The sequence below is a fragment of the Streptopelia decaocto genome, assembly GCF_964273445.1.
Source record: "Streptopelia decaocto genome assembly, chromosome: 1".
NCBI classification, from domain to species: Eukaryota; Metazoa; Chordata; class Aves; order Columbiformes; family Columbidae; genus Streptopelia; species Streptopelia decaocto.
This window is the reverse complement of record NC_138663.1, coordinates 120,290,397-120,318,049: the sequence shown is the minus strand read 5'-3', so window position 1 is coordinate 120,318,049 and position 27,653 is coordinate 120,290,397. Positions and strand designations below refer to the sequence as shown.

The 27,653-nt window shown below is 41.9% G+C and overlaps 2 protein-coding genes across 11 annotated transcripts in view; one reads left to right on the top strand and one right to left on the bottom strand.

Annotated features, from left to right (window-relative positions):
• Window positions 1–17,294, bottom strand: part of SETD4 (SET domain containing 4) — a 28,398-nt gene extending 11,104 nt beyond the window's left edge. The window contains exons 1-11 of one of the 10 annotated variants that reach the window (XM_082043262.1): window positions 17,229–17,294; window positions 16,242–16,344; window positions 15,734–15,829; window positions 14,710–14,747; window positions 13,077–13,165; window positions 11,881–12,310; window positions 10,940–11,114; window positions 10,169–10,250; window positions 9,715–9,795; window positions 8,588–8,711; window positions 6,552–7,693 (exon numbers count right to left, since the gene is read on the bottom strand). In XM_082043262.1, coding sequence (XP_081899388.1) covers window positions 7,559–7,693; window positions 8,588–8,711; window positions 9,715–9,795; window positions 10,169–10,250; window positions 10,940–11,114; window positions 11,881–12,310; window positions 13,077–13,165; window positions 14,710–14,747; window positions 15,734–15,829; window positions 16,242–16,311 — 1,320 coding nt within the window. In that variant the 5' untranslated portion in view covers window positions 16,312–16,344; window positions 17,229–17,294 and the 3' untranslated portion in view covers window positions 6,552–7,558. Of the gene's footprint in view, window positions 1–6,551; window positions 7,694–8,587; window positions 8,712–9,714; window positions 9,796–10,168; window positions 10,251–10,875; window positions 11,115–11,880; window positions 12,311–13,076; window positions 13,166–14,709; window positions 14,748–14,910; window positions 15,242–15,733; window positions 15,830–16,241; window positions 17,175–17,228 lie in introns of those variants that run through there. The other 9 variants (XM_082043266.1, XM_082043261.1, XM_082043264.1 and 6 more) reach the window with 9 other exon arrangements.
• Window positions 17,295–17,318: 24 nt separating this feature from the next.
• Window positions 17,319–27,653, top strand: LOC309435239 (carbonyl reductase [NADPH] 1-like). The gene is made up of 4 exons (XM_082043268.1): window positions 17,319–17,449; window positions 18,906–19,225; window positions 24,479–24,586; window positions 26,382–27,653. Exons 2-4 carry the CDS (start codon window positions 18,940–18,942, stop codon window positions 26,816–26,818), a joined length of 831 nt encoding a protein of 276 aa, XP_081899394.1. The 5' UTR covers window positions 17,319–17,449; window positions 18,906–18,939; the 3' UTR covers window positions 26,819–27,653.

The following is a 27,653-nucleotide window of genomic DNA, read 5'->3' as shown; positions in this document are numbered from 1 at the left end:
TTTCCACCAGAACAACATTCCTGTCAGTAAAAAATCCGGCATATGGCAGCCTAACCACAGCACTTAGTGCCAGCTGCTGCTCCTCTGTGGATTTGCCTTGATGCTTGCACTGGGGGAGATTAGGAGCTACCTCAAGAGTGGGCAGATTGAAGTGGTGCAAACGCTGTGACCATGAAACTTCCACCCACACCGCAGGATGTTATCCCAGTCACGACTCAAGTGTGTCACACTTTAAGAAAGCCAAGGCCAGGGCATATGTTTGCTGACAGACTGCGCAGTACCATACCTGGGTACTCCTTACCCCATCCAGCCACACTGCACAGTGGGGAATTTGAGCTCTCACACCTACCAGGCTGTAGTAACTCCTCTGCAATTGTAATGCACTTTGTCCTTTACTTGGAAAAAAAAAAAAAAAGCTTGACTGCACATAAACTGATTTCTGTCAGCAAGCTTTGGAGCACAACTACACCTTAATGAAGCCCTGAGGCCAGATATCAAAGGCAAGGTATAACTCTGTTCAAGCCAAGTGGAATTAAATCAGCATAAAACAGACATGGGATGAACTGATGCTTCACAGTTTTTGCTGGAAGCAGCCAGGGACAGAGACAATGTTAAGTCTCCCAAGGTTCAGACCAGACTGATCTGCTCTGTTCCTCAGGGCCTGTGCCAAGCACATGTGGTTCTCTGCCTGTGTCTAGAAAGGGAATGATGACTCCCATAGGCAGGGACTTCTGTGGAGGAGTACCAGCACCCTTCATTGCCATTGTGTCCAACACAGTTAAGCTCAAGGTTGGGTTCAAAATTTCTGACTTTCTATTGTGATTTTAGCCTTGGTGCATGAGAAAACAAATTTCTGTATATATCAATATGATACTCTCTTCTTCCACTCTCACACATTTTCTGAACACAAACCCACCAGTGAGCGATGGTGGGAGGCATTACATGTCTCTCCATGACAGAAAGGTTGACTACACTGCCATACCAGAAGCCTGACATGAGAGATTTCCCATCTGACAACACTGAGGCATCCACACCCATCTCCATCTGTGCATGACAGCAGGGAGCAGCAAGACACCCGGATGGACCAGCACAACCAAAAGACCTCCTCTGTCACTGCAGCTCTGGTACAAACATTGTTCTTTCTCTCCTGTCCTTCACCCTTCTAATATTGCAGAAAAAATGCCAAACCAGGGTTACACAGCCAAGTAAACCCAGTAGTCCTGCTCTCATGAAGGTAGGATAGCACTGGCCAGCCACAATATGGCACACACACACATACTTGCCTAGCACTACATGATTTTCAAAGGGTTATTATGCAGACTGTATGTTTACCCCTCTCACCTTCCCACCCCTTCCCAAAAAGGGCACAGAAGTGGCCATCCTGGCCACCACACCATTTCTGATGGAGCAACCCATCTACCTAAACTTAGAGGCAGAGAAAAGCCAAAGAGGAGTCTGTGTTCTTCATTAGTGTACAGAACATCCCCGCTCCAGTGGCACCACTCTGACCCTCCTGTCCTAGCCCACCTTTCCCTTTCCACCTCCACAGCCCAGCCCACGCTGCTCTCCTAGGAGGCCTTTAGGAGTCTCCCATGACCTAGGCAGTATTTTCCCACTCCTGAGCCAGGGACTGGCTAGCCCAGAATCTAAGTACTCATCAGAAACAGTTTGAAGCAGCATGAATCATCTCAGGATGGCATGGTCCCTTCTGATCTCCCGCCAACATCCTTTGCAGGCTGGCCCACCCACACCAAAGTATCTCTGTCAATGCGAAGTTCATCTCATGGGAAGGATACACAGATTCTCTGGCACTTTCTTGCTGCAAATGGGGCTGGCTCCTTATGGATAGAAATACAGGCTCTGGATGTTGGCCCAGGGTGGTACAGACAGCATGGCACCAGCCTCATGCTGAGAATGTCCCACTGTCCTCCCCATAGCCATCATTGACTGCCAAGGGTCAAAAGTGCCAAAGTGCCACTGCCAGCTCCTTCCAGAGCAGCCCCAGCAGCAAGGAACTACTAAAATAGCACATCCCGTGCCTGTTGGATGTATCTGAAAGGGATAGAGTGCTCATCGAACAATTTCTCCAGCCCAACTCTGGCATCCTAGTGGAGAGGTAAAGCACTGGACACAGCTGGCCCTGTCAGACCTAGAACAAGCACAGGTGTATGTAAAGAGGAAAATCATTCTTACAATAAATGTACACTGCAAATACCTGCCTCCTGCCATGCATAAGGTGGTACTAAAGCCCAGTCCACTTCAGTGCTCTCGAGATCAGCATGTCACAGTATGGTCCAGCACTGGAGGCAGCAGAAAAGATTTAAGGAACAGAAGGGAGGGCTTTGGGAGAAAACAGCAGCTTTGCAAGCAGCAGATCCCTCCAGTCTCCCTCTTTTTAGCTATAGGGCAAGTGGGACAATATGAAGGGGTTCTAAGGACATGCAATGTAGACACACGCTGGCTGTTTTGGAAGCCCCTGGAAAAGTGAGCAAGACAACAAGCACACATCAAAAGTAACAAGCAGACACAAGTAATGAAAATAGGCAGTAAAGAAATCACCAGCCAAGGAAAGGGTCGAACATCAGCTTATTACTGTTAGACACTGGACAAACAAAACAATGGAGAGTCCACAAAATCACCCTACACAGGGGAAATGTTTTAACTAGAGTTCAGTCAGCCACATCAAAGGACATTATTCAAAGAGATTTGTGCAAAAGATGAATCTGGCCCCCGATCTCTGAAGAAAAAACACGTGAGCAGACAGTTCTCCATTGCATGGGGCTAAGTTAGTGTAACAAAGATTATTTGAACCATTAGTTATGTCTTGGGTGATAATTTCAGGGAAGAACAACATGATTCAACTTGAGAGAGGAGCAACTCCAACGAAGTTAAAACACAATAAACTGGGAGAAGATAAAAGATTACAAAGCTTCACATTTCACCTGAAACCAGCAGAGAGAAAACCATGTTTTCAACTATTTATCTGATACCAACCATGGTATATCATTGAAGATAAGACTTTTTAGTCTTAAAAATATCATACAGTAAAAAGGATTACAATTGCATGTGGCTATACTGCAATTTCTTATTTCTCTGTAGTACAGTTGCATCACCTAGTGGGCAACACAGAGATTGCATTAGTTTGGGTTCATTGAGTATCTTCACTTTTCCACTGAACATAGCTCATTGCAGTGCTTTCAAAAACTTAATTCTGAAATTATATATATCCAATAAAATATTCAGTAGAATGAATTGGAAATGTATTTTTTCCTTTCAGGGCAACATGCAACAGGCTGATGCCACCTAAGGAATAAAATCAGGTTCTAGTTGAATTCAGGCACTGAGCTGTGATTTTCCTGACTTTGTCCTGAAATGATAAAAATAATGAATTTCACATGGTTCAAAACCTACTGCTAGTCCAACCTGAGGGAAAATTTGTAAATCTTTTAACAACTTTAGTTTGTATTTATTGTGCAAAGAAACCCATAAATTTATTTTGGCGCAATTTCCCTCTGTCCTAGAGTTATTTATCTTCATCTCTGTAGTCACGGATGTGCTGAGTGCAAACAAGCACTGCAAATTACACCAAAGTGTGCAATTTTTAAAGAGGTATTCTTTACCTTCCACATGGGGAGGGGCTATATACCTTGAGAGACATCATTTTTAAAAGCTCTTTCTTTGGGAATGTCATCTTTGAAATGTTTTCATAGGGTACCTAAAAGCTTTAATTATCAGGATATGAGAGTTGATACTCCCTTATCTTGTCCTGAAATGCAGGTCTAAAGGCACTTAGCAATGATGGATGATCTCCACACATTACAGCTGAAGAAAACTGTAAACTAGAAGCCACTCTCTGTAGATCAAAGAAAATCCCTGCCGTATTTACATAAATTGACACAGGAAAGATACTGTCATGAAGTTTCATGTTTATCATTTTTCAGTGACTTCAGAATACACTAAATCATCCCCCCCTGCTCCCTCCCCCCCCCCAAAAAAAAAAAGCTGTGCTATTTCTGTCTCACACTCTTATCACAAGAAACAGAGCTTCTCTCAGTATACCAACCCAAACCAGTGTCTTCATTGCAGTTGCAGAATGCATTCCCACTTTACCTGTCTTTGAGTAATACTGCACAAGCTGGAAGATAATCTCTCACTGCCATGGCCTATACAAGATTTGTATTGCTAATGGCAAAAAGCTGGGGTTTATCCCTACTATTGCTGAGATTTGCAGATACAATCTGAAAGGAAATGCAGTCTTTCCACTCCTAGACCACAGCTAAATCCCTTCTTAGACTAACAGAGAGACAGAGCCAAATGTTAACAGCATGTCACTAAAGCTGAGTGATTAAGATGTTTGCAGCTTAATGGTTAAAGTAGAGGCTGAGCATAAGCACCTTCACTCTTTGAAAACTTAATTTAGTGTTCTGTAAGACAGATGGAGAGCACTCCCAGTGCAGTTACTTCCTCAGGCACCCTAGCTCTTAGCCCAGCTTAGGATGCCCTGCTTTGCACATAGTTTAGAATTTAAGCTTTTGCTGACTAGGCATATATATACATAAATATTGAATCACAACCTATGCTATGCTGGTTTATTCCAGTTAAAAATCCATTGCTACAGATGTGTGGTACAAAAGCACGAGTTCCAATTCCATAGTTTATTCAGGCAGGATTTTGACATCAAACACACATGATTCCGTTCAGAACACTTGCTGCAGTGCTTAAAGTAAAGCTGGGGGCTTACTGCTGTGCTTACAGGCAAGAGACGGACAAGCAAGTCAGAAATTCAGACTGTCTACCCTCCTGTGCTGTCAGATCCCCTTCCCACACTCCCTCCAGGGAGTATACGAGTTACAGAAGGGGAGCCCATATTCAAACCACTTGGTATAAATATGCAGTCTATACTGCAGTATTGAAGCAAATAAACTTCCATAAAACTAGTATTCATTTTGCAAGACACATCATACAGAAGTTGTTCTGAAAATAACCATCACTAGAAAAAAAGAAAAAAAAAGGACAAGAAAAAAAATATTAGCTTCTTTATACTAGCTCATTATAAAATTTTAAAATAGGAAACACCTATGTTTTTAGAGAATTAAAAAGGTTTTATTAAAAGCAAGTAGGAGGTCAAAAAATTCAGCTCTAATAATCAAAGCTGCAGGACAGATTCAAAACAAGCTTTCCTCTAGCCCACTACCCTGTTTCCTCTAGCCCCCCTGTTTCCCACAGTGTCCACCAACACCTTAACACAGCAAGCACAGGTTGAGCATATACAATACTTACTATCAATACCCTCCCAGACTTCAAGTATCTTGTGATCAAGTGACTATGTGAGACCAGAGTTGTTTGTCTGCCTGGTAACTGCCAACAGCTCTGTCTTCCATGTAGATGTGCTCTGTGCCCATGTGGACTTTTGTATCCATACTCCTTAGCAAGAGCAATGGATTTGTTACCAAATTCTGTTAGTTTTGAACCTGACTTCTTCAAGCTTCCTTTGAAAGCCTTTACTTCTTGCACTGTGAATGCTCAGTCACCATGCACCTTTTTCATGTGATTCGTGACTTCTGCAGACCTTTTTGCAGACCTAATCACAATGAACGGGCAGCAGTCACAGGGTCAGGGTCTCAGCCCCACAATCTCTGCGTTAGCCAGGCTCAGTGGTACAGAAAGATCCTTAAACAAGAGAATTGCCCTGGGTGAGATTCGTAGAGGTTGCATTCCCAAATCCAGACAGTCATCTCATCCCAGAAGGTTCTTCAGAATGAGACTGATCAGAATATAAAATATGGTGCCAAGTGACTTGCAGGGCTTAAAACGAGGTTAGGCAAATCCAAAATTAAGTTGGCCCAAAGGATGTAATTAATGTGCTTCTAGCTCCAGAAAGCACTTTGGTTCCTCTCCTAATTTATTCACCCAGCCCTCTGCTCTGAAATGTAAAGTAATCACACACTGTCAATGTCTCCATATGAACAATACAGAAAGCCTGAGAGTATAAAAGAGTCTCAGTGCATTAGGGTAAACAACATAGAAAATAGCTTAGTTTCAGAATTTCTTAATCCTAGGAAGAGATTATGAAGATGGCACCTCAAAACCAAGAACTTTGGTTTTGGGAAACTGAGTAACAGCGTGCAGTTACCCTTTTCAGTTCCTCCAGTCTTTTGAATCAAAACCATTGTATCCTTCTAGAAGTAAAGCCCCTTCTCAGAGCTCCAGATATTAAGACATTTCCTGTCCCAAACAGACCAATGAAGAAAAAAACAAAAACAAAAAAGAACCAAAACAAAACAACACCACAAAAAAACCTCAACAACAAACAAACAAACAAAAAACAAAAAAACAAAAAAAAAAACCACAAAACCTGGAATCCTAGAATCCAAGCAAGTTTACACAATAACATTCTTGTTTAAAAGGTACCAAAGAAAGTCTGAAAGAGCATTTGAGCTTGAATACTTAACCGTTTTCACTTGTTGCATTTTTCCCTTTGAATTCCATCATTAGGTAGAATGCCTTTTACTGCTGGATACAATTTGATTTATTTCAAAAATAGAGAAGTCTTGTAGAAAAGGAACCAGTATATTTATCTAAAAACACACTCTTTAAAAATACAGTTATTAAAAAATGCTACAAATAGTAATGAAAAATTCTATGCAATGTGATTACTCACAAAATGGAAAATAATCACAATACAACCACAATTCTAGATTAAGTTTATACAGCTTAAGTAAGGGTCCTGCCCTGAAACATCCTTTGAAGAAGTCTCTCTTTTCTCCAAATGACATAAGGAGTTAAAGCTCCCCACTTAAGTAGAACTAATACTGAAAGGCAGCTCATGAGACTATCCCCTTGCAGACAGGACAGGAAGATTTCTCAACGTAATCACCAGAACTTGTATGGAAACAATAAATTGCCTGGGTGGTCTTCCAAACTAGAAACAGGAGCTCAGTGATACATTCTTTCAGTTCTCATTCCCAGCAGGAGGAGTCAGAGCACAAACTAGTGAGTCTGAAAAGCGCTTTGAGAGCAAAGGGAAATTCACACTTCCCTAAGTTCCAGAAATACCTGCGCTGAAACTGCAAATGGAATTATTTGGAGTTGGTCACAATTGGACCGATTTGTGCTCTAGTAATGAACAGGCACTACATGAACTGCAAGTCTTGGGGACATGTACAGATCTCAGGGAAAAAGGATGAGTATAGGGCAAATATAAGCTGCTCTGTCCTCTTCCTCTCTGTCAAGTGCCAAAGCTCAAATACACATTGAGAAGTATCTGCTTGACCCTATGATCCACACTTTAGCCACACGGGCAGCTGTAAAGTCTCAGACTGCTGAAGCCCACAATCCTAGGGCTGCTCAAATCACCCCAGAAGCTGTTTTGCTCACAACTAAAGATTTCAGCAAATAACAAAATAAGACTCTGTGTCCTGTGTGACCCTGTAAACAAAACTAGGCATATTCTGCAGACTTTTTACATTATTCTTTGCTGCTCAGGCCCCTTAAAATAGTTGAGCAAGGGACACCCATGGCAAATGATCTCCAATCAGCCACAGCTGTCACAGATGAATCAAGTTGTTGCCATATTCAAGTTGCAAAGAATCTCAGCTGATTTTTCCAATATCTTCAGATCTTCCAAGCGTAGTGCTTCTACCAAAGGCAGGTGTTTTTTGAGGTTCTCATTGTTCCTTTTCAACTGGGAAATCTGAAGTTTATACAAATGTGATGAAATTACTAAAAAATTAGATTATTTAATATAGGACATGAACATAAAATTTGCAGAAAGCTTATTTGTGGTAGGGATTCCATTAACTATGTCAAAATAGTTGGTTTTTTTTTTTATTTTACACATGAGAAACTATAATAGTAAAAGAAAAAAAATTAAAAGGTAAAACAATCATCACATGGATAGGAAGCAGATCAAAAACAAAGACAGGAAGGGAAGGGAAATGTTTACCTGATATCAGGCTCCTAAGTCCATACTATCCTCAAGCTATTGCTCAATGCCATATTCCTCTCATACTCTGTGCATATATGTGTTTCCTTTGCAAAAGCGTGGTTTTAATAGCCTTTTTCCATGATAGCTATCTAACTTGACACTAAGCACACATTTCTTTGCCAAAATTCAAAAAGGAAGGAGAGATTGTTTTCCTAAGACCACAGACCTCCCTCACAGGAGACTGGCTGACATGGGTAGTTCATTGGCTTGACTGGCATTAATGAAAGCAGCCTTTATTTTCTGCAACAAGGCACTCATGGCAGGTCTGCAACATCTCATGTGCCCACCTCACGCAAGCCTGCATTTTCTTTTAAGAAGTAACCTCAATAAACACATTGATATTGTTGGGAAAGAAAGGTTAAATACTTTTCACATGTTTACAGGGCTTCATACAAGCTTGTAACATGGTTCCTTTATTTGCTCCAGCCACAAATTCTGCTGAGCAATTCAGTGCTGTCAGTCACTCTGGAAACAAATCCTACACCACTCCAGTGCAGTCATTTTCCTCTGTCACCCTTCTCACCCCAGGAAATTACACTGCTGTACATTTATGCTAGAAGAGAAAGCAATCTGGGCTACCTTGTTCTTCAGTCAAATTACCTGGAGAAGGACATGCTGCGTCTCCTCTATTAAAAAATGGCATATTTTTGCTGTTATATTCAAAGCCTGCTGTTCGTTTCTGGCTGAAATTACATCACCAAGCAGCGTTCTCCTCCAGCAAGTACTAGAACCAAAATGTTTGAACAACACACAATCATTTGCTGTATTTCCCAGCTGAATTATAAACATATGGTTACGCTAAGAATAACATCACTGGCACAAGGCAAGTAAGGTTAGCATACATGAAAATGGCACACAGCATTCAGATATGAGACTGAGAAGGCAAGCAAAAGGGAAGAGAGACGTAACGGTCTGGAGCAGTGGTCCCAGTCCTCTGCCCCTACCCTTTCAGCCAAAGCCACAGTCTGCACTTAGACTAATGCTTCTGGTCTTTACTGCTCTGTCATGCTGCCACCAACTTCAGCAGCACCAGTGAGGATTAAAAGCTGTTCATTCAGAACTTATTAGCATGGCTTCTGCTAAACATCACATCACCTGTGCTTTAAACCAGTATCATGAGGATTTATTTTCAGTTCTTATAAATAAACTTATGCCACTCCGCAATGAATCTTCAAAACGTAAGCAGCTTTGAACAAGAGAGAACTTCTTTTTTAATTTATTATTTCAAGCAAAGCCCAGGTAACCATTTTCTATTAATACCGCTTGAGGTAGATTTGCCATTTGGAGCAAATGATCAAACCTGCACTGACAGTCACTGGAGATGAATTTCAGCGACTAACTTGGCCCTGGAATTTCAGAAGCAGCCTGTGGAACACATGTGTCAAAGAAATCAAGCAAGGTCAATAGCACTTAAAGTCCTATCATACCAACAGGAAAAAGGTCTGGACTCTGAACCTTTAAGTAATATCTGATTCTCAAAATAGAAAGGGACAACAATGGGGTGTGTCTAGTATTTAATACAAGAAAACAAAAGACCAAAACAGCACACAGACAATGACTTTTCATTATATGGTGATCTCTTCTTTCCATTTCTCACCTGAAGTCAATGAGACAGACACAAGAGATGCAAAACAATTGTCCCAGTATCTCACATACAGTAAGCAAAGAGCAAATAAAGGAAAATGGCACATGCACATTGTCTAAACATTCAGAGTACTGAAACTTACAATTCATCTGCTCCAAGACTTAACACCTTGAGGGCTGTGAGGAGTCTCCATGATGGTCCATCCCATCCAAAGGTCAGATTTCTAAAAAGTCAGAAGTGATGAGATGCAGAAAGTACAAGTGATTTTTACAACATGATAGCTTTCTTGCTGACAAGTGTCAACAAGGGAAGATCTGCTCTTCGGAACTAGAGGACTCCTTGGCTCCCCTTACTCTGCTGCTATTCACAGACAGGTTTCAAGGTACAGCCTGTCACCTATCTGAAGCTTTGATATTGGTGTTTACCACTTCTATCTTCTCTCACAAAAAGCAAGGAAAACAGTTTGTTTTGTTTTGGCTTTTTTTTTTTAAAAAAAAAAAAAAGTATGCTGGATTTTGATACCAGAAGCAAAATTTGACTCCCAGAAAAAATGGAAAAGAAAGCCCACACAGAAAGAAAAAACTCCTGATACCTACTCTAACAAATCATGATCCTTTAGAATGGAAACTTTTGCATTTCTCTGCTTGTCCAGTGGTGGAAAATATTTGAGTAGAGTAGCTGCATAATAAAAAAAAAAAAAATCACAGATATTTAAATAAATGCTATGTAGAAAAAAAATAGAGTCTTCAATTCTGAAATGACATTTCAACTGTATTTTTCAAGTAGCTACAGGACAAAGATCATAACCTGATACATCTTGGTGAACTTTAACATAATCAAATATGTATCTACTCCTCAAAAGCTAACAGCAATCTCCAGGATTGTATTCTTATAATGGAAATCCTGGATCAAACTGAAGTTATGAACCATTCTCAGCAACTCCAGTTTGTGGGGATCAGGACTTCAATCCTGAAGTCAATGGAACGATCTAAGACATGCAGTTGCAATCTTTACGTACAAGCTGCTAAGAATGGCAATTTTACAAGTGGAAAAGTTACCAAAGAACACTAGCAATTTTAAAACCCCAGTCCTTACATTCTATGCAGTTCCAAGTGGTATCAAACCCTATTCCACTTCTTGGAAATAAAAAATATTTTGATGGTACTAAAAAAAAAAATCATAATGCCTTAATATGCACTGTACATGTTGTGCATATATGTATACGCATGTGCATGAACTTCTTCACTATCCTTTAGTTATCCCCTTTTACTGACATCTCCTGTTGAATACAAACAGTACTAACATGCTCAGATGCTCTGTTCTCCACTATTGTGCTTTTCAACTTCAAGATAATCTATAAATCCAACCTGATGAGACATAAACACTGCTGTGAGGGTTATCCATGGCAACAAATCCATATTCTAGTAGCAGTCGCTGATTATCATGAGGCCCATAGCAGATAAATACTTCTTCATATTTTTTGCACAATGAATTTGTCCGAATTTCATAGCTTCTTGTCTGGTCATTAAATGCAGCCTGTACCTTCAAGAAGTTAAGGAAAAAGGTTTTACTCTTGGCAGGACGACACAATGAAAAAGCAATCAGACCTTGAATGTTAAAATCCAACAGTACTGAACACTTCTCTAGTACTGGAAGAGAACCGATAGCGTAACAGATGCCTGAAACAGCAACCCATTAGCATGAAGAAACAAACATACATCAAAACCTTAGTCCACAGGATGTCCCACCCACTGCTTAGACTCATTACAGAGGCCCCAAATCTGCAAATAACAATGGCTTCATGCAGAGCTGGCCACTTCTGTGCTGTCCCAACTCTTTTGGCACATAGTCCCTGATATAAGGTGAAACTGCTCCATACACTTTCCTGGGGCTGCTCAGAAGCTTCAGCCAAAGGTGAAGTAACACAGGGACCATGTAGCTCGTGACTCAGGGGCTGAGCCTTACAGGAGAGTAGAGTAGGGTTATATTTACAAGTGGCTCTTCCCAACAGCTACTCTGGACGCAAACCTCACCCAGGTATTGTGGGCTCTCCCTGTAGCTTTGCTTTGCTACAGAAACTGAAACATCTCAATCTTCTTTATTCAACTGACTTGGGCTGAATAACAAGCTCGAAGGTATCTATGAATCATGAGTACTCAGCCTGCACATGTCCTCAATAGGCATTTTTCCCACTATAAGATGTCTCACTGACCTCCAGGCGCTCTTAATCTATCACATAAATGCATATTGTATGGAGATAGTACATTTACAAATAAAGAAATTAAGTGTTCTATTTTTAGTTTCTTACCTGAACATTTGGACTGTGGTTTAGCAAATCTAAATACGGTGCCAATGCATAAACATCTGGCTCAAGAGAAAAACATTTCCTCTGTGAATGTTTCATGTATATCGTCCTGGTATTAATAGTGCACCAGGCCCACTCTAGAGCACTGTAGTTAAAAATAGTTTCTGTGTTCTCAGCAAACAAAGGTTGCAGGGAAGAGAAAAAAGCCTTAGAAGACATGTACAATTCATGGACCATCGTTCTCTGTTCCTGAGCCTTCTTTCGTAAAGGTTCAGGAAGAAGGCTTACTACATCGTGCTCCAAACAAACAGGGCAAGAGTATGTCTTGGGTAAAACATCAAGATATGGCTTCCACAGAGATTTCTCACCAGCATGCTTCTCTGCTATTAAAAATGTGCACAGTGCTGTCAAAGGAGATACAGGAGGCTTCCATCTATTAGAAAATAAAAATACCAACACAGCAGATACACAGAAGTGAGATGGGAAATGGATGCAGCACTATTTTATCTCTTCTAGTTCTTTCAAATGTTATAAATAGCTTCTATTTTAAAATTCTTTGTAGTTCATCTCCAAATCCTTTTGATGATTCCAAAAGGGCTATAAAAACTGGTTTGAAGTAAGAGCTTCAGGCCCACCTCTTGGTTTTGTTTTGTTCTGTTTGTTGTGTTGTGAGTTTTTGGGGGTTTTGCCTTTTTTCTCTGGTATTGGTTTTTTTGGTTGGTTGGCTGGTTTTTGTTGTTGTTGTTGAGGAGCTTTTTTTGCGGGGGGAGGTGTGGTGCAGGGTTTAGGACACATAACAAGTACTCAACGTCCAGCATACATCTTTGGTCTGAATTTTCTGAAAGGCCATTTTTCATGTGACTTATTTGCAACTCTATTTTATCCTCCTCCTCCTATTGTAGCATATTCACAAATTCCCAAGAACCCACTCATAACTGGCATTTAGGTCAAAGCTGACTCTAGAAGCAGGTCAAGTTCAAGTACGTACCATCCCTCCAACACTGCCTACCAAAAAGGGGATGCTCTGTGTCCAAACCTTACTTATCTGAGCATTCCACATGCATGAAAGTCCACAAGAAATACTCACACAAGTTCGGGTATGCAGTTTAAGGCCCTACCACCATTTAAGATGATTAATCTACTAATGAGCAACACACAGTAAAGGCCAGCTTGCCCCTCAAGTGTCACTTTTCACTTACTTCATAATGTACTCTCCCAAGCAGCTACTAAGGACAGTGTCTGTGGTGAGTAAGCATTTCTCAGGCAACGAAATAATCAGATCCCCTGCCTTTGAGGGAGAAAAAAAAAAAAACAAAAAACATCAGACACAAAGGATAGTAAAGGTCAAGTGTAAATGACTCATCTACTACCTGATTTTTGAACAGGGAGACATCCCCCAGAGAACAGAAATGTCAGGAAGCAAACAGATGTGATGTTGAACTTGACGGAAACTGGCACGGTTTTAAGACAGTCACAGTCCAGGAAAGGATGATTGCAGTCAGTAGCAACTGCCATCTGGAGAAAGTTAGCTTTTCATAGAAAGTTCAGTGCCTGGCTACTCACTTTCTTTGTACTGAAATATATTTTAGATTAAATTCCACAAATAGCTCAACTTCTATCAACATAGCAGTATGGGGTAGGTAGGGATATTTTGGGTCGCATCTATCCTGACTTTGCCAAGGTAGTGAATGCGTAAATTAGCTTTCATGCCTGGCTTGAGCCAGATGTGTCCACGCCTGTAGGGAGATGGTACAAATCAAGTCAATACTCTGCCCTTCCCATTCCTCTCCTGAGTTCCCTATCTTGCTCAAGCCCACTTGATTCCAGCTCTCATTTCACTTACTGCAGACTCCCAGCACTGTGGACAACCTGGGCCTCTGGCTTCAACTGCTGTCTCTAACCCTGAGCCAGCATGAGAACATACACTGACTGATACACTGACTGTTCTCTACTCCTGACTTCCATGCTGCATCTCCTTCCTACCTCTTGCTGTACTCTCCATTTTGCAAACATTTCTGGGTGTGATTCCACATTATTTGATATACTGCTCTCATATCAGCTAGAAAACTTCTCCAACAAGCCTATTTTCTGAGACACTTTTCAGTCAGAGTTCAGTCTTTCTGTGCCACTATTTGAAGGGCACAGTATTTTTTCTATCATTCCCCTTTTCTGCCAGGAACGTCTGAGAAATTATGTTTCCCTTAGTTGGTCCACCAACAAAGAAGAGGGCTATCAAAGTGAGGTTAAAGCTGTGATTTCACATTATGGCTAAGATAATCTAAAGCCAAATGCTGCTTAAAGCCCCATCGCTTTCCCTCACTCCCCTTCCTGATACACCATTCCTCCCTTTGTACCAGCACTGGTCTGACCAAGGTGGGAGATTTCAAGGAACAAAGCTATCTAAGCATTGAAGAGAGCATTTTCTGTTGGTTTAGCTTCCTGATGCAACTTACTACACAAGTGGGGAAGACTGTTACAGTCAGTGCAAAGGAACCTGTGGGAGTCAGTGGCTAAGGGAGAAGGCACACAGGAGGGAAGGGGCCTGCTCCTTCTGGTTTCAGCCATTGTCTGCCTTAAACTGAAAGATGAGACAACACACTAAATCTCTGTAAATGAGTACAGAAATGTCTTCATCCAACAAGCCCTCAGGGTACACAGGACAACATCCTACACATATGCCAAGACTGCAAATTCTGGTATTGGCCCAGAAACTACATTCACAAGAGGGACTGTGAAAACCTTGTCTGGAATTTTAAGCTTTGCTGGTTGCAAAAGTCATTACCATCTCAAAAGAACCTGAGGAGCTCTCCCATTAGAATCCACATTACTAACCTGCAGAGTTTTTGTTGTCATCAGTCCTCTTCCTGTATCTGAAGCAAGAACAAAGAAGATGCTTAAATACATGTATATATGTAAAATACAGGAGACTATAAGCTGCAATAACTGAAGAGACCAGCAAGGAAAAGCTCTAAAAAACATATATTATCTCTTACAATTCATGAAAGCCAATTATGGATTGTTCCAGATATATACCTCTTTTCTTCGTTCTCTGATTCTCTTTTTTTCTTTTCAGGATGCGGTGAAAGCCATTTCCCTGCATCCTCTGCATCCCCTGCAACACTTACTGTCCAATTCTAGCAATTATTCAACTTCTTTTTTGCATTTTTTTTCTTTAAAAAAAATCATTAATCACTGGCTGCTGTTCTTGATTTCAGATTTTTAACTAAACTTTAGAATTTCTACTCACAGTATTTTTCTCTGATTCATCCTATCCTCTACTCTCTCTTTAATATCACAAAAGTTTTGAAATATAATCTACTTAAAGAGAAAAAAGTCAAGTCTATACCTTTACTGTAAACAGTACTATGTAAATCCCAGCTCTAAAATCATTTACTTATCTGTATCACTAGATCTGCTGAACTTGCATGGGAAAGATGAAGAAATAATAACAACAGAAATAATAACAACAATAACAACAGATTCCACTACTGGAAACACTTCAAAAGATACTACTTTCTTGTTTAAAATTGTGCTACTAACACTTAAAATCTCAGTTTCTACAAGGAATTCAGCATAGGTTTGCATGTTTTGCAGTATACCAGAGTATTCTCATACAAAAGCTTTACAGGAGATCATCTTTGTACAAGAAACAGTTTACACCACTTCAAACCTCCACATCTACTTGCTTATGTTAAATGACATTCACCTGCACTTGCCACAAGCCCTTACAAGACTAACAGTAACTGGCTTTTTTTTCCTGATGCCAGCCAGGTGTGTGATTCAAAATTAAAGCAGGAATCTAACATTCTTAGAAGAATCAGAAATTCGTACCATCATTCAATAATTAAAACATTACCCCAGAACTCAGCTGGCCTTAAATGACTGTCTTCAAATCCTCTGTCTTTTAGCCACTTCCTAAGTTTAATGTATTCCAGCTTGTGACTGCAGTTGACTAAAAATAAAAAGGAAGAGATTAATACTATAAAATAGCACTCTGTTGGAAACTAAAGGAAATTGAAAAATTTTATTATAGTCAGAAAAACTGTATTTTGGACATTTTAGTATAGCCTAATGGAATAGCAAGAAAGGCTCCCCTCAAACTACCTTACTAATTTCTGCGCCTCTGGGTGCCGGGAGCTCTCAGAACTGTAAGAGTTATTCAGCATATTTAGCTAGAAAATAGAGCTCACAATATTCACCACACTCTACTTGGGATTGTAAACTAATGCTAGAATATTTGCATAGAAAAAGCTAACATTTATGAATGCTGTTTTAAAAGGTGTTAGTCAAATATACACCATAGAATGACACTTTGGCAAGCAATTGGTTATTTTATTATTTATCAGTACTTCCAGGGGTAGTACCTCTATCCATAAAACTCTGCAAGTGTTTTCTTCTTCTCTTCCGACTTGTCCGACCTCTGCTTTTTTTCATGTTAAGTAACAGATTTTGCCTTATTTAAACAACCTGAATAAGAGTTTAAAAACAAACAAACAAAAAAACAACAAAACCAACAACAACAACAAACCAACAACAACAACAACAAAAAAAAAAACTAAAAAAAAAAAAACTTCGAAATGTTTTATCATAGAATGTCCTGAGTTGGAAGGGACCCACAAGCATCATCGAGTCCAACTCCTGTCCCTGCATATGACAACCCCACAGTTCACACCGTGTGTCTGGCGGCTTGTCCAGGCTCTTCTTGAACACTGTCCGGCTTGGGGCCGTGACACCTCCCTGGGGAGCCTGTTCCAGTGCTCCACCACCCTCTGGGGGAAGAACCTTTTCCTCATGTCCAACCTAAACCTCCCCAGGCACATCTTCCTGACATTCCCTTGGGTTCTGTCACTGGCCCCTTTCAAATACTGCATGTTTCTTTTACCTCAGTAAGAGAAACCAGAGTACTGCTTGTTTAACAAGCTGCCTCTTTAAAGTTTAGAAAACGTCCTATAAGCCAGCCCCTAAACGAGGGCGGGTGACGGCAAAGGGGAGAGGGCAGAGGTGAAGCTTTTACCGCCAAATGTCACCTTGGCCACGGCCACTACCCCACAAAGCCCTGGCTCTTCCCCGCCACATGGCCGGGCCGCTCTCCCCGCCCTTCCTGATCTGGCAGACAAAACCCCAAGTCACCCGAGAGAAACGAGCGTTGCTTGCGGACCCTCCATGCCCCTCGCGTGTGAGTGCGGGGGAGAGTCGAGCGTGTGGCGAGAAACTCCAACCCGCCGCCCAGGTCCCCCCGCAGCAACTCCGACTCCCGATACCCTCCCGGGCTAGAATCGCGACGGGGGAAAGGGCAAAGGCGGACACGGGGACCGACGCCCACCACAACCCCCCACCCGCTTCTGGCCCACCTGCCGGAGAAAACACAGAGACCGCCAGCCCCTCGCCGCCGCTTGCCTCAGCCCGCCCGCCCCGCCCCTCCGGCCGCGGGAGGCGGGTCCTTTCGGCGCCATCTTAGGTGCGTTCGCCTGCGCTGCTCGGCGTACGGGTGCTTGTGGCTAGTGGCTATCTCGCACTTTCTCCATCACCGCGCAGCCCTGAGAGGCCAGGGGGAAAGCACACAGTGCTGGAGGTGGGTGAGGGAGCTCTGGCCGCCCCTTCGGGCTGCGCATGTCCCGCAGCTCCTCGCTGCGTTCAGCTGGCCGGGATCGTCCCGCCGGCAGTTACCTGAGCGTCGGCGTCCGTCGTGGCCCACGGGCTTGTTTTGCGTTCTCGCTAGAAAGGAAAAGCTGCCCCGAGAAGGTGGTAGGGGGTAAAATGTGGCGGTTCGCAGCGAGGTGGGATTTCGATGGTGAAGTGGGAGAGTGGCGCCTGGTCCCGGGGGTGTCTGTCAGTAGCTGGGCAGGCTCTTAGGAGCCGGTTTTCACCCTTGCTAGGTATCTGCTCGTGGTTAATTGCAAGCTAATTTAGAAGAGAAATAGCAATTAAGTCGAAAGTGAACAAAACTGGCGTTTAAAAGTCGCTTTTATGGGCGAAATACAGCTTCTTTATACCTACTGTGTCTGAGGAAAAGAGCAAGCAGACTTCCTGACTAGAGCCGACTGGGTGTGTTAAACTGAACAAACATTATCTGTACTCGATCTGTGGCCCGCTGTGTCTCTCTGAAAACGCTAGAATTGGTTCTGCCCGGCACTTAAAGATCAAGCCACTCCTCCCCCTTTTTTGAGCCCGGGTTTGTCGGCTTTGAGTGCGTCGGTGACTGAACTGCACCAGCTGAACATCCTCAAAAGAAGCAAGCGGTGTTCCTGTGACGTGTGTGTGCAGAAGAGCTCATTCCCATCCAAAGTTAACTTAGTACTAAAGATTAGTTTTGGTGGTGGTGGTTGTTTGGTTGTGTGTTTTTCACAGAATCACTGAGCTTGGGCTTTTTTCAAAGCATTAACACTAAACATGTATTTCTTTGCTAATGTTACCAAAACAGTAAGCAAGAAAACTTCAAATGTAGTGACAGTTTACAAAGCCAGCTTTGGTTTATTGCAGCGCTGGGGATTTTTTTCTCTTAATATGCACATCAAGGATCAGAAGCACACTTGTTATATATACTACAACAATGAATATTCATTCCGTTTCTGAGAAGTATTATACTCATGCAGTTTCTGAGAGGTGGCGAATGCACTCAACTCCCTCCCCCACAGAGTGAACCTTGCCATCGAACTCTGTTAAGTCGCACTTTTCTTTAAGTGATCTAAACATTGCTGTGCAACAAGCAGAACCCTAAATTACTCATGGGTGACAGAGGTCCCATCTATCTCCAAGAAATCTAATGTATATATTAATCTATTATAGTAGCACACAGGATGTATAGTACTGATATTGAGAAGCACAGAGCTGCTTTAACAAGATTATTCAAGCCTTTGGTATCATTAAGCTACTTTAGTAAGTTAAGGTTAGTATGCACTCTAGTGTAGTTTTGCATAGTTCAACGTGGAATTCTTAATAGGACTTTAAAGAAAAAAACACTTTAATCCATTTTCAGATAGATGTCTTTGTCCATCCAAGTGTGAAATTCTCTTATTTGCCATTTGCAGTTGCTATCACTTTGGCATACATTGAGAGAGGACGATGTCCAACACACCAGTGGCTGTGGTGACCGGGTCTAACAAAGGGATCGGATTTGCAATTGTGCGGGCTCTATGCAAGCAGTTCCCCGGGGACGTGTACGTGACAGCCCGAGACACCGGCCGTGGCCAGGAAGCAGTGGCAAAACTCCAGGAGGAGGGGCTGCGTGCTCTCTTCCATCAGCTGGATATTGATGATCTGCAGAGCATTAGAGCTCTCCGCGACTTCCTCAAGGAGAAATATGGAGGGCTGAATGTGTTGGTTAACAATGCAGGGATCGCTTTCAAAGGTAGGAATCAGACTGTCTGGGATAGTCATATGTGCCACAAAACTATGTGGGAAAGGATAGTAGCTTCTTATACAGGACTTGTATGTCAATGGCATGCTACTTCTTTGGCTGGGTGTCAAGGTTTGATTGCAGGGTGACGATAAACTGTGGCAGATGCTTTGTTAACCCCCCCCCTCTCCTGAGTCCCCCTTTAGCCCCTCCTTCCCCTCTAAGTACAGGCAATTTGAAAGCAAAGAAGGACAGAGAGAAAGAGTTGGGAAAAAAATACAAATGTTTACTAATGCTACTAATAAAATAGAGAAAATAATACAAAATATAAAAAACAATCTTGAAAGTCCCAGCAAAGATCAGCACTGCTCCAGCAGCAGCAGAACCTGCACCCAGAAGTCCTGGACTGAACTCTGCAGCAAAATGGAACTGAATTCAGTCTGTCACTGGGCCTCAGTTTGCAGGGACGACTCGCAAGGTTCTCCCCAGATGCCGGCCATAGTCAAAGAAGAGGAAAAAGGGACAAGATCCTCATGATCTCCCATTTTATATGAAGTATAATGTGAATGGGATAGGAATACTTAGTTGGTCAGTTTTAGTCACCTGTTCAGTTCGCCCCTCTTATGGGAAGTGCATCTTTATCAGCAGCCTTGCATTCCATTGTATGTCTACCAAAACATTTATCTAACTTCAGAAAAGTGCAGTTGCTAAGAAGACTTTAGCTGAAAGGAAAATTCACTAAAACAGAAACTTGTTTTTAACAAAACCAAGACACTGGGCAAGCTGCCTGCCTTCCTCAGCATGGCGAGAGGGCAATGTGAAATGGCTCTTCCTCTAGCATCTGTTGAGCTGTGTGTGTAAAAATATTTTCCTGGAGTATTGTATTTTCATCATATACAGAACAAGGAAGTACTTCAGGCAAACAGTGCACGTGAGCAGAGTTGGGTTTATTGCTTCAGTGCCTGTGTGTTTTACAAGGCCCATGGGAGCCTATCATCTGTGTGAATATTAGCTATGCTCCTAGTTCACATAAATCTTGCTGTGCTGAGCAAGAATTTAACCCTTTCTTCCTCTAGTGTACCAGGAGGGCAGGGAAAGCAAGGAACACAACACAACAGTTGTAAGGTAGAAAAATGTGTTCTCTGTGTAGGTGTTCATAAAAACAGGTTGAATCATATTAGCTCCAGAGATAGCGAATCACAGGCTTGAATATACTACTAGTTGATTTCCCTGCCAGTACGAACTTGTTCTTTCCACACTTTCTGGAATTTTTAAACTCTTTACCTGATCTCCAGTTAGGACATGTTGCTGTTCAAGCACAGTGCTGTGCTGAGTCATCTGCTCACAACATGAGTTAAGGAGGCCTGTCTAGACAGGATGGATTAAACCTCACCTGCTGCTGAAGATGGAGCGTCCCACAAAGTGAGAGCACAGCAATGATGTTCTGAAGTCCGGTCACGGTACATTTTGTATGGTAACCTTGCAGGAAGATTACCTGTGTTTAGGAGCAGTCAACATGGCTTCACAAAGGGGAAGTCGTGCTTGACCAACCTCATAGCCTTTTATGAGTACATAACCAGGTGGATAGATGGTGGCAAAGCAGTGGATTTGGTCTATCTTGACTTGAGTAAAGCATTTGACACAGTCTCCCACAGCATCCTCGCTGCTAAACTGAGGAAGTATGGACAGGGTGATCAGGTAGTGAGGTGGACTGTGAACTGGCTGAAGGAAAGAAGCCAGAGAGTTGTGGTCAATGGGGCAGAGTCCAGTTGGAGGCCTGTATGTAGTGAAGTCCCTCAAGGGTCGATACCGCGACCAGTACTATTCAATGTATTAATCAATGACTTGGATGAGGGACTAGAGCGCACTGTCAGCAAGTTTGCGGATGATGTGAAGTTGGGGGGAGTGGCTGACACGCCAGAAGGCTGTGCTGCCATCCAGCGAGGCCTGGACAGGCTGGAGAGTTGGGTGGGGAAAAATTTAATGCAATATAACAAGGGCAAGTGTAGAGTCTTGCATCTGGGTAGGAACAACCCCAGGTTCCAGTATAAGTTGGGGAACAACCTATTAGAGAGCAGTGTAGGGGAAAGGGACCTGGGGGTCCTGGTGGACAGCAGGATGACCATGAGCCAGCACTGTGCCCTTGTGGCCAGGAAGGCCAATGGCATCCTGGGGTGTATTAGAAGGGATGTGGTTAGTAGGTCAAGAGAGGTTCTCTTCCCCTTCCACTCTGCCCTGGTGAGACCATATCTGAAATATTGTGTCCAGTTCTGGGCCCCTCAGTTCAAGGACAGGGAACTGCTGGAGAGAGCCCAGTGCAGAGCCATGAAGATGATTAAGGGAGTGGAGCATCTCCTGTGTGAGGAAAGGCTGAGGGAGCTGGGTCTCTTTAGCTTGGAGAAGAGGAGACTGAGGGGTGACCTCATTAATGTTTATAAATATGTAAAGGGTGAGTGTCATGAGGATGGAGCCAGGCTCTTCTTGGTGACAACCAATGATAGGACAAGGGGCAATGGGTACAAACGGGAACACAGGAGATTCCACTGAAATATGAGAAAAAACTTCTCATTGAGGGTGACAGAACACTGGAACAGGCTGCCCAGGGGGATTGTGGAGTCTCCTTGTCTGGAGACATTAAAAACCTGCCTGGACACCTTCCTGTGTAAACTTATTTAGGTATTCCTGCTCTGGTAAGGGGTTTGGACTAGATGATCTTCCGAGGTCTCTTCCAATCCCTAACGTTCTGTGATTCTGTGAAGATCAGCTTAATAGAAGGCAGCTCTTAATATGATTAAGCTTCAGGATGGCTTCAAGATAGAGAGGTGTTAAAACCTTGCAGCAACAATTAAAAGGTTGTATCTCTGTCCATGCTTACCACTTACAAAGCTTGCAGGTGCTCAACCAGTATTTCATCAATTTATAATCAGGGCCTTAGCTCAACCTACTTGTGAACAGTGAGTTTGAGCAAGACTGGAATACAACTACAGCAACTGAAGCACAGTGTGTTTTTCTGGTTGCTGACTGCAGCAGCTGTAGCCTCCATTGAGGTGGGTACCTGAATGGGTGGAATAAAAGCTCCTCAGATTGCTTCAGTGAGGTTTTCTTGAGCTCATCTGTAAGAGACCTTAGATATATTATTGTGGAGCCACTAAACAGATAAATAGTTAAAATAACATGACCAGTGGAGTTCCTGTACATCATCGTTTGTTTGTTTGTTTGTTTAAATTCAGAATTTGCTTCCAGAGGTTTAGCCTAGACTTTCGTTAAGCTGACAACTCGCTACAAGTCAGCAGTAGGTCATACAATTAAGAAATGTCATAGAGGAGCCAGTTGTAACTGTTGTTGACTGAGTAATTAGCACAGAGGCTAGAGGGTTTAACACCTGTGTAAGAACTTGCTGTGATGCTTGTCTCCTATTTTTCTTTAATTCTTGCTTCTGAGATTGACGTTTTAACCCAAGGTTTGTTCTTGCCTTGCCAAGTTTCTGGTAGCATCACAGAATTTATGCTTTCCTTTCTTTGTTGTAGTACTGTTTGTTATTGCTGTCTGTCAATGGTTAGATTTACCATGAAATTTAATCTATTGTTCAGTTTTTGTGCTGCACTACAGATAGTCCAGCAAAAACTGTTCATGTATGAAGTGATAATATGCCCATGCATTGCCTTCTGGATGAGTTTCTGTCAGAACAGTGGTTCTAATAATGCTTGTTAAATCAAGGGAGTGTGTATCTGTCAGATGTTACAGGTAACATATCTTGTTAGCCAAATGGGTGGGTTTAGGCGAAGCTTTGCCGTTGCAAGGTGGGTATTGAAGCAGAGGTTTGGAGTTGTGTAGGTTTTTAGTTTCTTCTCCTGCTGTTATAACTCATGCAATAAAAAGGTGATGATCTGGTTTCGTGTCTTAGATTTAAATGCAGATAATGTGCAAAACTTCATCCCGTTAGTGTCCATTTCTTGAGAGTATATATAAATCAGTCATTATAGCTGTGTTTTGCAATAAAAATACAACTATACTAAATACTAAGTGACCTGTTAATGCTTCTCTCTTGAGTTTGTGTAGATCTGGGCTATAGAGGCAAGTGAAGACCTGCCTGATCTATGTAGGTGGCCTTCATCACTTCAGAGATAGAGCTTGCAGCAAAAGAGGAAGAATGTTACTTGAACTCTTACTTCCCCCTCAGCGTGGAGGACACTTAGCATATGGCTCACTGCTGAGACAAATTTTCAGCTGATGGCACATCCTACCCCACTTTTGGTGGTGGCAAGCCGTCAGTTCTGTCTGATGAAATCATACCTATATGGTGCAGTTCCATGGTCTGCTTATGCTTACCTAAGTCAGCTCCCTTTCCTAGCTGCTAATTCCTACTCTTGTGCTAGCACAAATCTGTCAGTTCAGGGGGTGATTTATGACACAAGTATTTATCAGTGTTGGGGTTTTCTGTTTGTTTGGATTTTTTTTTTAGGCTGCACCACATCTTATCCCTGCATTCCTTATAAAAGGTTTTACAGTGTTGGTTGCAATTTGCACTGCTCTGACTTCAAGTTCCGGCTAAGAACCCAAGACAAGACAACATAGGAGTCAGGACACAGAAGGGGCTGTCTGCCATGTTCTTGGGTGTTAGTACCAGGGTGGTAGCCTTAACTTTTGCACCTTCAGGGACAACATCCTAGATTCATGATCTTCCCCTCTGATTTCCCTTCTGCCCCTTCCCTGGTATGTCAGGATGGTGGCAAAGTGCTGTGCTATGCATTTAAGATGAGAGGGCACCTCAAAGTTTAATTGCATGTGCTAGTGGCAGCCCAGACTCTGAGCACCAGGTGTAAATACAGGCAGGTCAGTGGGCGGACTGGGCAGCACACCATGTGAGAACAGTCAGTCCTTGTCTCTTCCATATAAAAGGCAGAAAGAAAAATGACCTGTGGGTGGCCAAATGACTCTGCAGAGTGATACAACTGACTCTCCTGGGGAAAAACTAAAACCTTTAGCTAAAAAGAGGTGAAAACATAATTACCTCATTATTAATATAATATTGCGGAGCGGGGTCTTTTCATGCATAAGAAAGTAAAAGTGATGTTGCTTTTTTTCTTATGTATTTTAGTTGATCATGTGCCTGTTTCCTAACTATTAAAAAAAAGGGGGAGGATTGGGATAAACTTTTGGGTTTTGCTAGCTTGCTAACTGCCTTTCAAACCATAGTAAAATTCTGATTTTTGTTGTTGTTGTTTTTTCCTCACCTTCCACCTCACTACCACATCTTATGAAAAGTTAAAGACACAACTCCATTTGCAGTCCAAGCAGAGGTTACCCTGAAGACAAACTTTTTTGGAACCAGGAATGTTTGCAATGAATTGTTGCCTCTTGTGAAGCCTTATGGTAAGTATAACATAAAAAATAGAGAAATAATTTTGTATGAATTTGGGTTCTTATTAACGGGAAAATCATTTCCTGTCTCAGAAGCATGCTGCCCCATAGCAAGAGTGTACCTTGCTGTACTGTCGAGAGCACCTGTTTTTCTTGACCTACAGAACATCTCTGTTGTGTATATTTAAATCTACTTTCAAGCCTGTTGCATTCTTCTGTTATGGACTGAAGTCTCATGGTGCCCTCAAGAAAACATGAAGAACCTACCTGTGTTCTAGTCATGATATCTGCATATGTAAATTGTTATTGCTTCAGAAAGGACCTTTTGATGATACAATTATTATAAGAAAATACCTAGAAACAGTTTTTCAGCTGAGTTTGATGTGACATGCCTGTTCTTGCTACTACTGAAGAAGGCTTCTCAATAGGTTGTTGGTCTGTCTCTGTCTAGATCACAGCCTTTGCTGTATTTGCAGTGTCTAGTGATGTAGTTATAAATGGCGCTTGAAGATGTACATTCAGTTACTGTGATTTGGTGATGTTAGGAGGAACTGGAAGAAAACACTTTACCAAAAATGATGAATAGGATGGGCCAGGGTCAAAGGAGATGGATGTGTCAATAATAAAGAGGCGTTAGCAACGTGCAAGTAGTCTGTACTCATTGGATGACTATCCTGCACAGAATGCTCCTGTTCTGGAAACCTGGAGCACTGAAAGTGCCCTGGAATGCTACTGGCATACCACAGATTATTTGGAAGGAGGGTATTTTGATCCAATACCCACACCAAATCTAAGGGTTGGGTTTTTTTATATATACAAGTCTTTTCACGACTTGTGATCACTAAAGGTTTTAATGAAAATCTGGAGAAGTTCTTGCTGCCATAAATGAAATTTAGTTTATATCAACATTTAAATATATCTAGGTTTTTAAGAGAAAAGGAGTAGATGAGAGAGAAGTTGGGAACTGTTATTCCCTAGGGAGGAAGGAAAGCACAGAGTAAATGAATTTTGGAGGCCAACAGTGAGGAGAGAATAAACAGTGCTGAAATTGCAGTTTAGTCGTCTTGTGCTAAGGGTGAATGACAAATGTGTGGATAAAGTTTTTAACACAAAGGATTAATTTCTGTGGCTTTTAAGATGTAAATCCTCACATTCATTCCCTAGTTTGTTGCCGGAATGGCTGTGAACTAGCAAGAAAGAGGGAAACACTGTAACATAATTTTGGGGAAGAGGAGTGAATTACTGACTCAGCTCACTCGTTCCTCTGTACTGAAGTGCTGGGAGAAAATAGCTTACTGCAGTTTTGCATCCTGGAATTGTCTTCAGGTATTCTGTAAAGAAGCTGATGATCTCAGCACATTAATACCTAGATTGCTTGTCTTGAATTCAGTGTTATTCTGGCTTTTGAGGTGCACTCTTACAGCACTTTACTTGAGCTGTTGCAGAACTGAGAATGTTTTCCACCAAACTTTGAGAGTAAAGTCTGGCTTCTGTTACTGAGAAAACCACTTACTACTATGAATATGCCTACAGATTGTAACAGGCCATTTCCTGAAAGTATACGTGAAGTTTGATAGAGAGCTTTTGCAGGTTCACACCTTAAATTACTCTCTGTAATTGAATTCCCTAGAAACATTTGACATTGAGTTAACTGTGATATTCCAGAAGCTCTGCAAAATAGCCTACACAAGGTATTTTACAGGTGCTTACCTAAGTAGTGTATACATAACAGTAGAGCAAGCGCACTTCAGTGTCTGGGCTTGTTTACTGTGTGTAAAAGTAATCAGTCTTTCTTCTTTTTTAACAGGTAGAGTGGTGAATGTCTCTAGTATGGTAATTAACTCAGCTCTGAGAGGCTGCAGCCAAGAACTACAGCAAAAGTTTCGCAGTGACACAATCACTGAGGATGAGTTAGTGAAACTCATGACCAAATTTGTGGAAGACACCAAGAAAAATGTGCATGAGAAAGAGGGTTGGCCAAACACTGCCTATGGGGTATCCAAAATTGGTGTCACAGTCTTGTCCAAGATTCAGGCCCGGATGTTAAATGAAAAAAGAAAAGGTGACCACATCCTTCTTAATTCCTGCTGTCCTGGATGGGTGAGAACAGACATGGCAGGTCCTAACGCCACTAAATCACCAGATGAAGGGGCTGAGACCCCAGTTTATTTGGCCCTTTTACCTTCTGATGTTGATGGTCCTCATGGCCAGCATCTTAGTGACAAAACTGTTCAAACCTGGTGAGCTTATGTATGTGGGCCCGTGCAAGTGGTAATATGACTGTGGAATATCCTGTGCCTTGGCAGGGGACATTTACTCAGAGCAGTCTCATCCAGTTCACAGCAGCAGGGTCCTTAATTATTAAAATGAGGGTTACAGTTATGGTACTCCTCTGGGTTTGGGTCTACACAAGGGTACGCTTCCCAACACTGTCCAGTGGCCTGCTCACAGCATTGGCTGGGTACCCTGAAATCTGATTTGTGGATGTTCCAGCCCAGATGATACAGCTGATTTGGTGTTGCCCTAATGTAAGGGGGGGTCTGACCTTGTTTAACCTGAATTTACTCTTAATTAAATCATTGCCAGGCCTTCTCCCACTCCTCCAAGACAGATCTCTAACATGGAGTTGGGATGAGGAAACAGATGCCTTATGCTTTCTCAACACAATAGATTTATTTCTAGTGACCATAGTTGCTTCTTGAGATTGTACAAGATTTCTTAAAGGGGGAAGAATTGTTCTGAGATTTACAGTCTGACCAGTTTGGAGGGAGGCTAATAAGACCAGAACAGAATCACTGCTGTATAGACATTCCTCATTATCAGTACAAAATGGAATTAATTGAAAATAAAAATAGCAGTGACATACTATTAAAATAAAAAGTTAATCAGTTGGCTTAATTCATATGTATGTCAATAAATTATTACTTATTAATTTGTATTCATGTAAGTGGCTTATTCTGGTACTGAAAATTTGTAATGTTTGAAAATACACTTTAATTTTCTGTAGCTAAATTTGTAGCTGGAATGTATGGTGTTTGGACAATATAAAGATAAAATAAACTACAGAATTGATATTGTT

Coding starts and splice junctions, on each gene's coding strand:
- LOC309435239 (XM_082043268.1), top strand. CDS start 18,940: ATGTCCAACACACCAGTGGCTGTGGTGACCGGGTCTAACAAAGGGATC. Junction 19,226..24,478: donor TGCAGGGATCGCTTTCAAAG/GTAGGAATCAGA, acceptor TCTTATGAAAAG/TTAAAGACACAACTCCATTT. Junction 24,587..26,381: donor GCCTCTTGTGAAGCCTTATG/GTAAGTATAACA, acceptor CTTTTTTAACAG/GTAGAGTGGTGAATGTCTCT.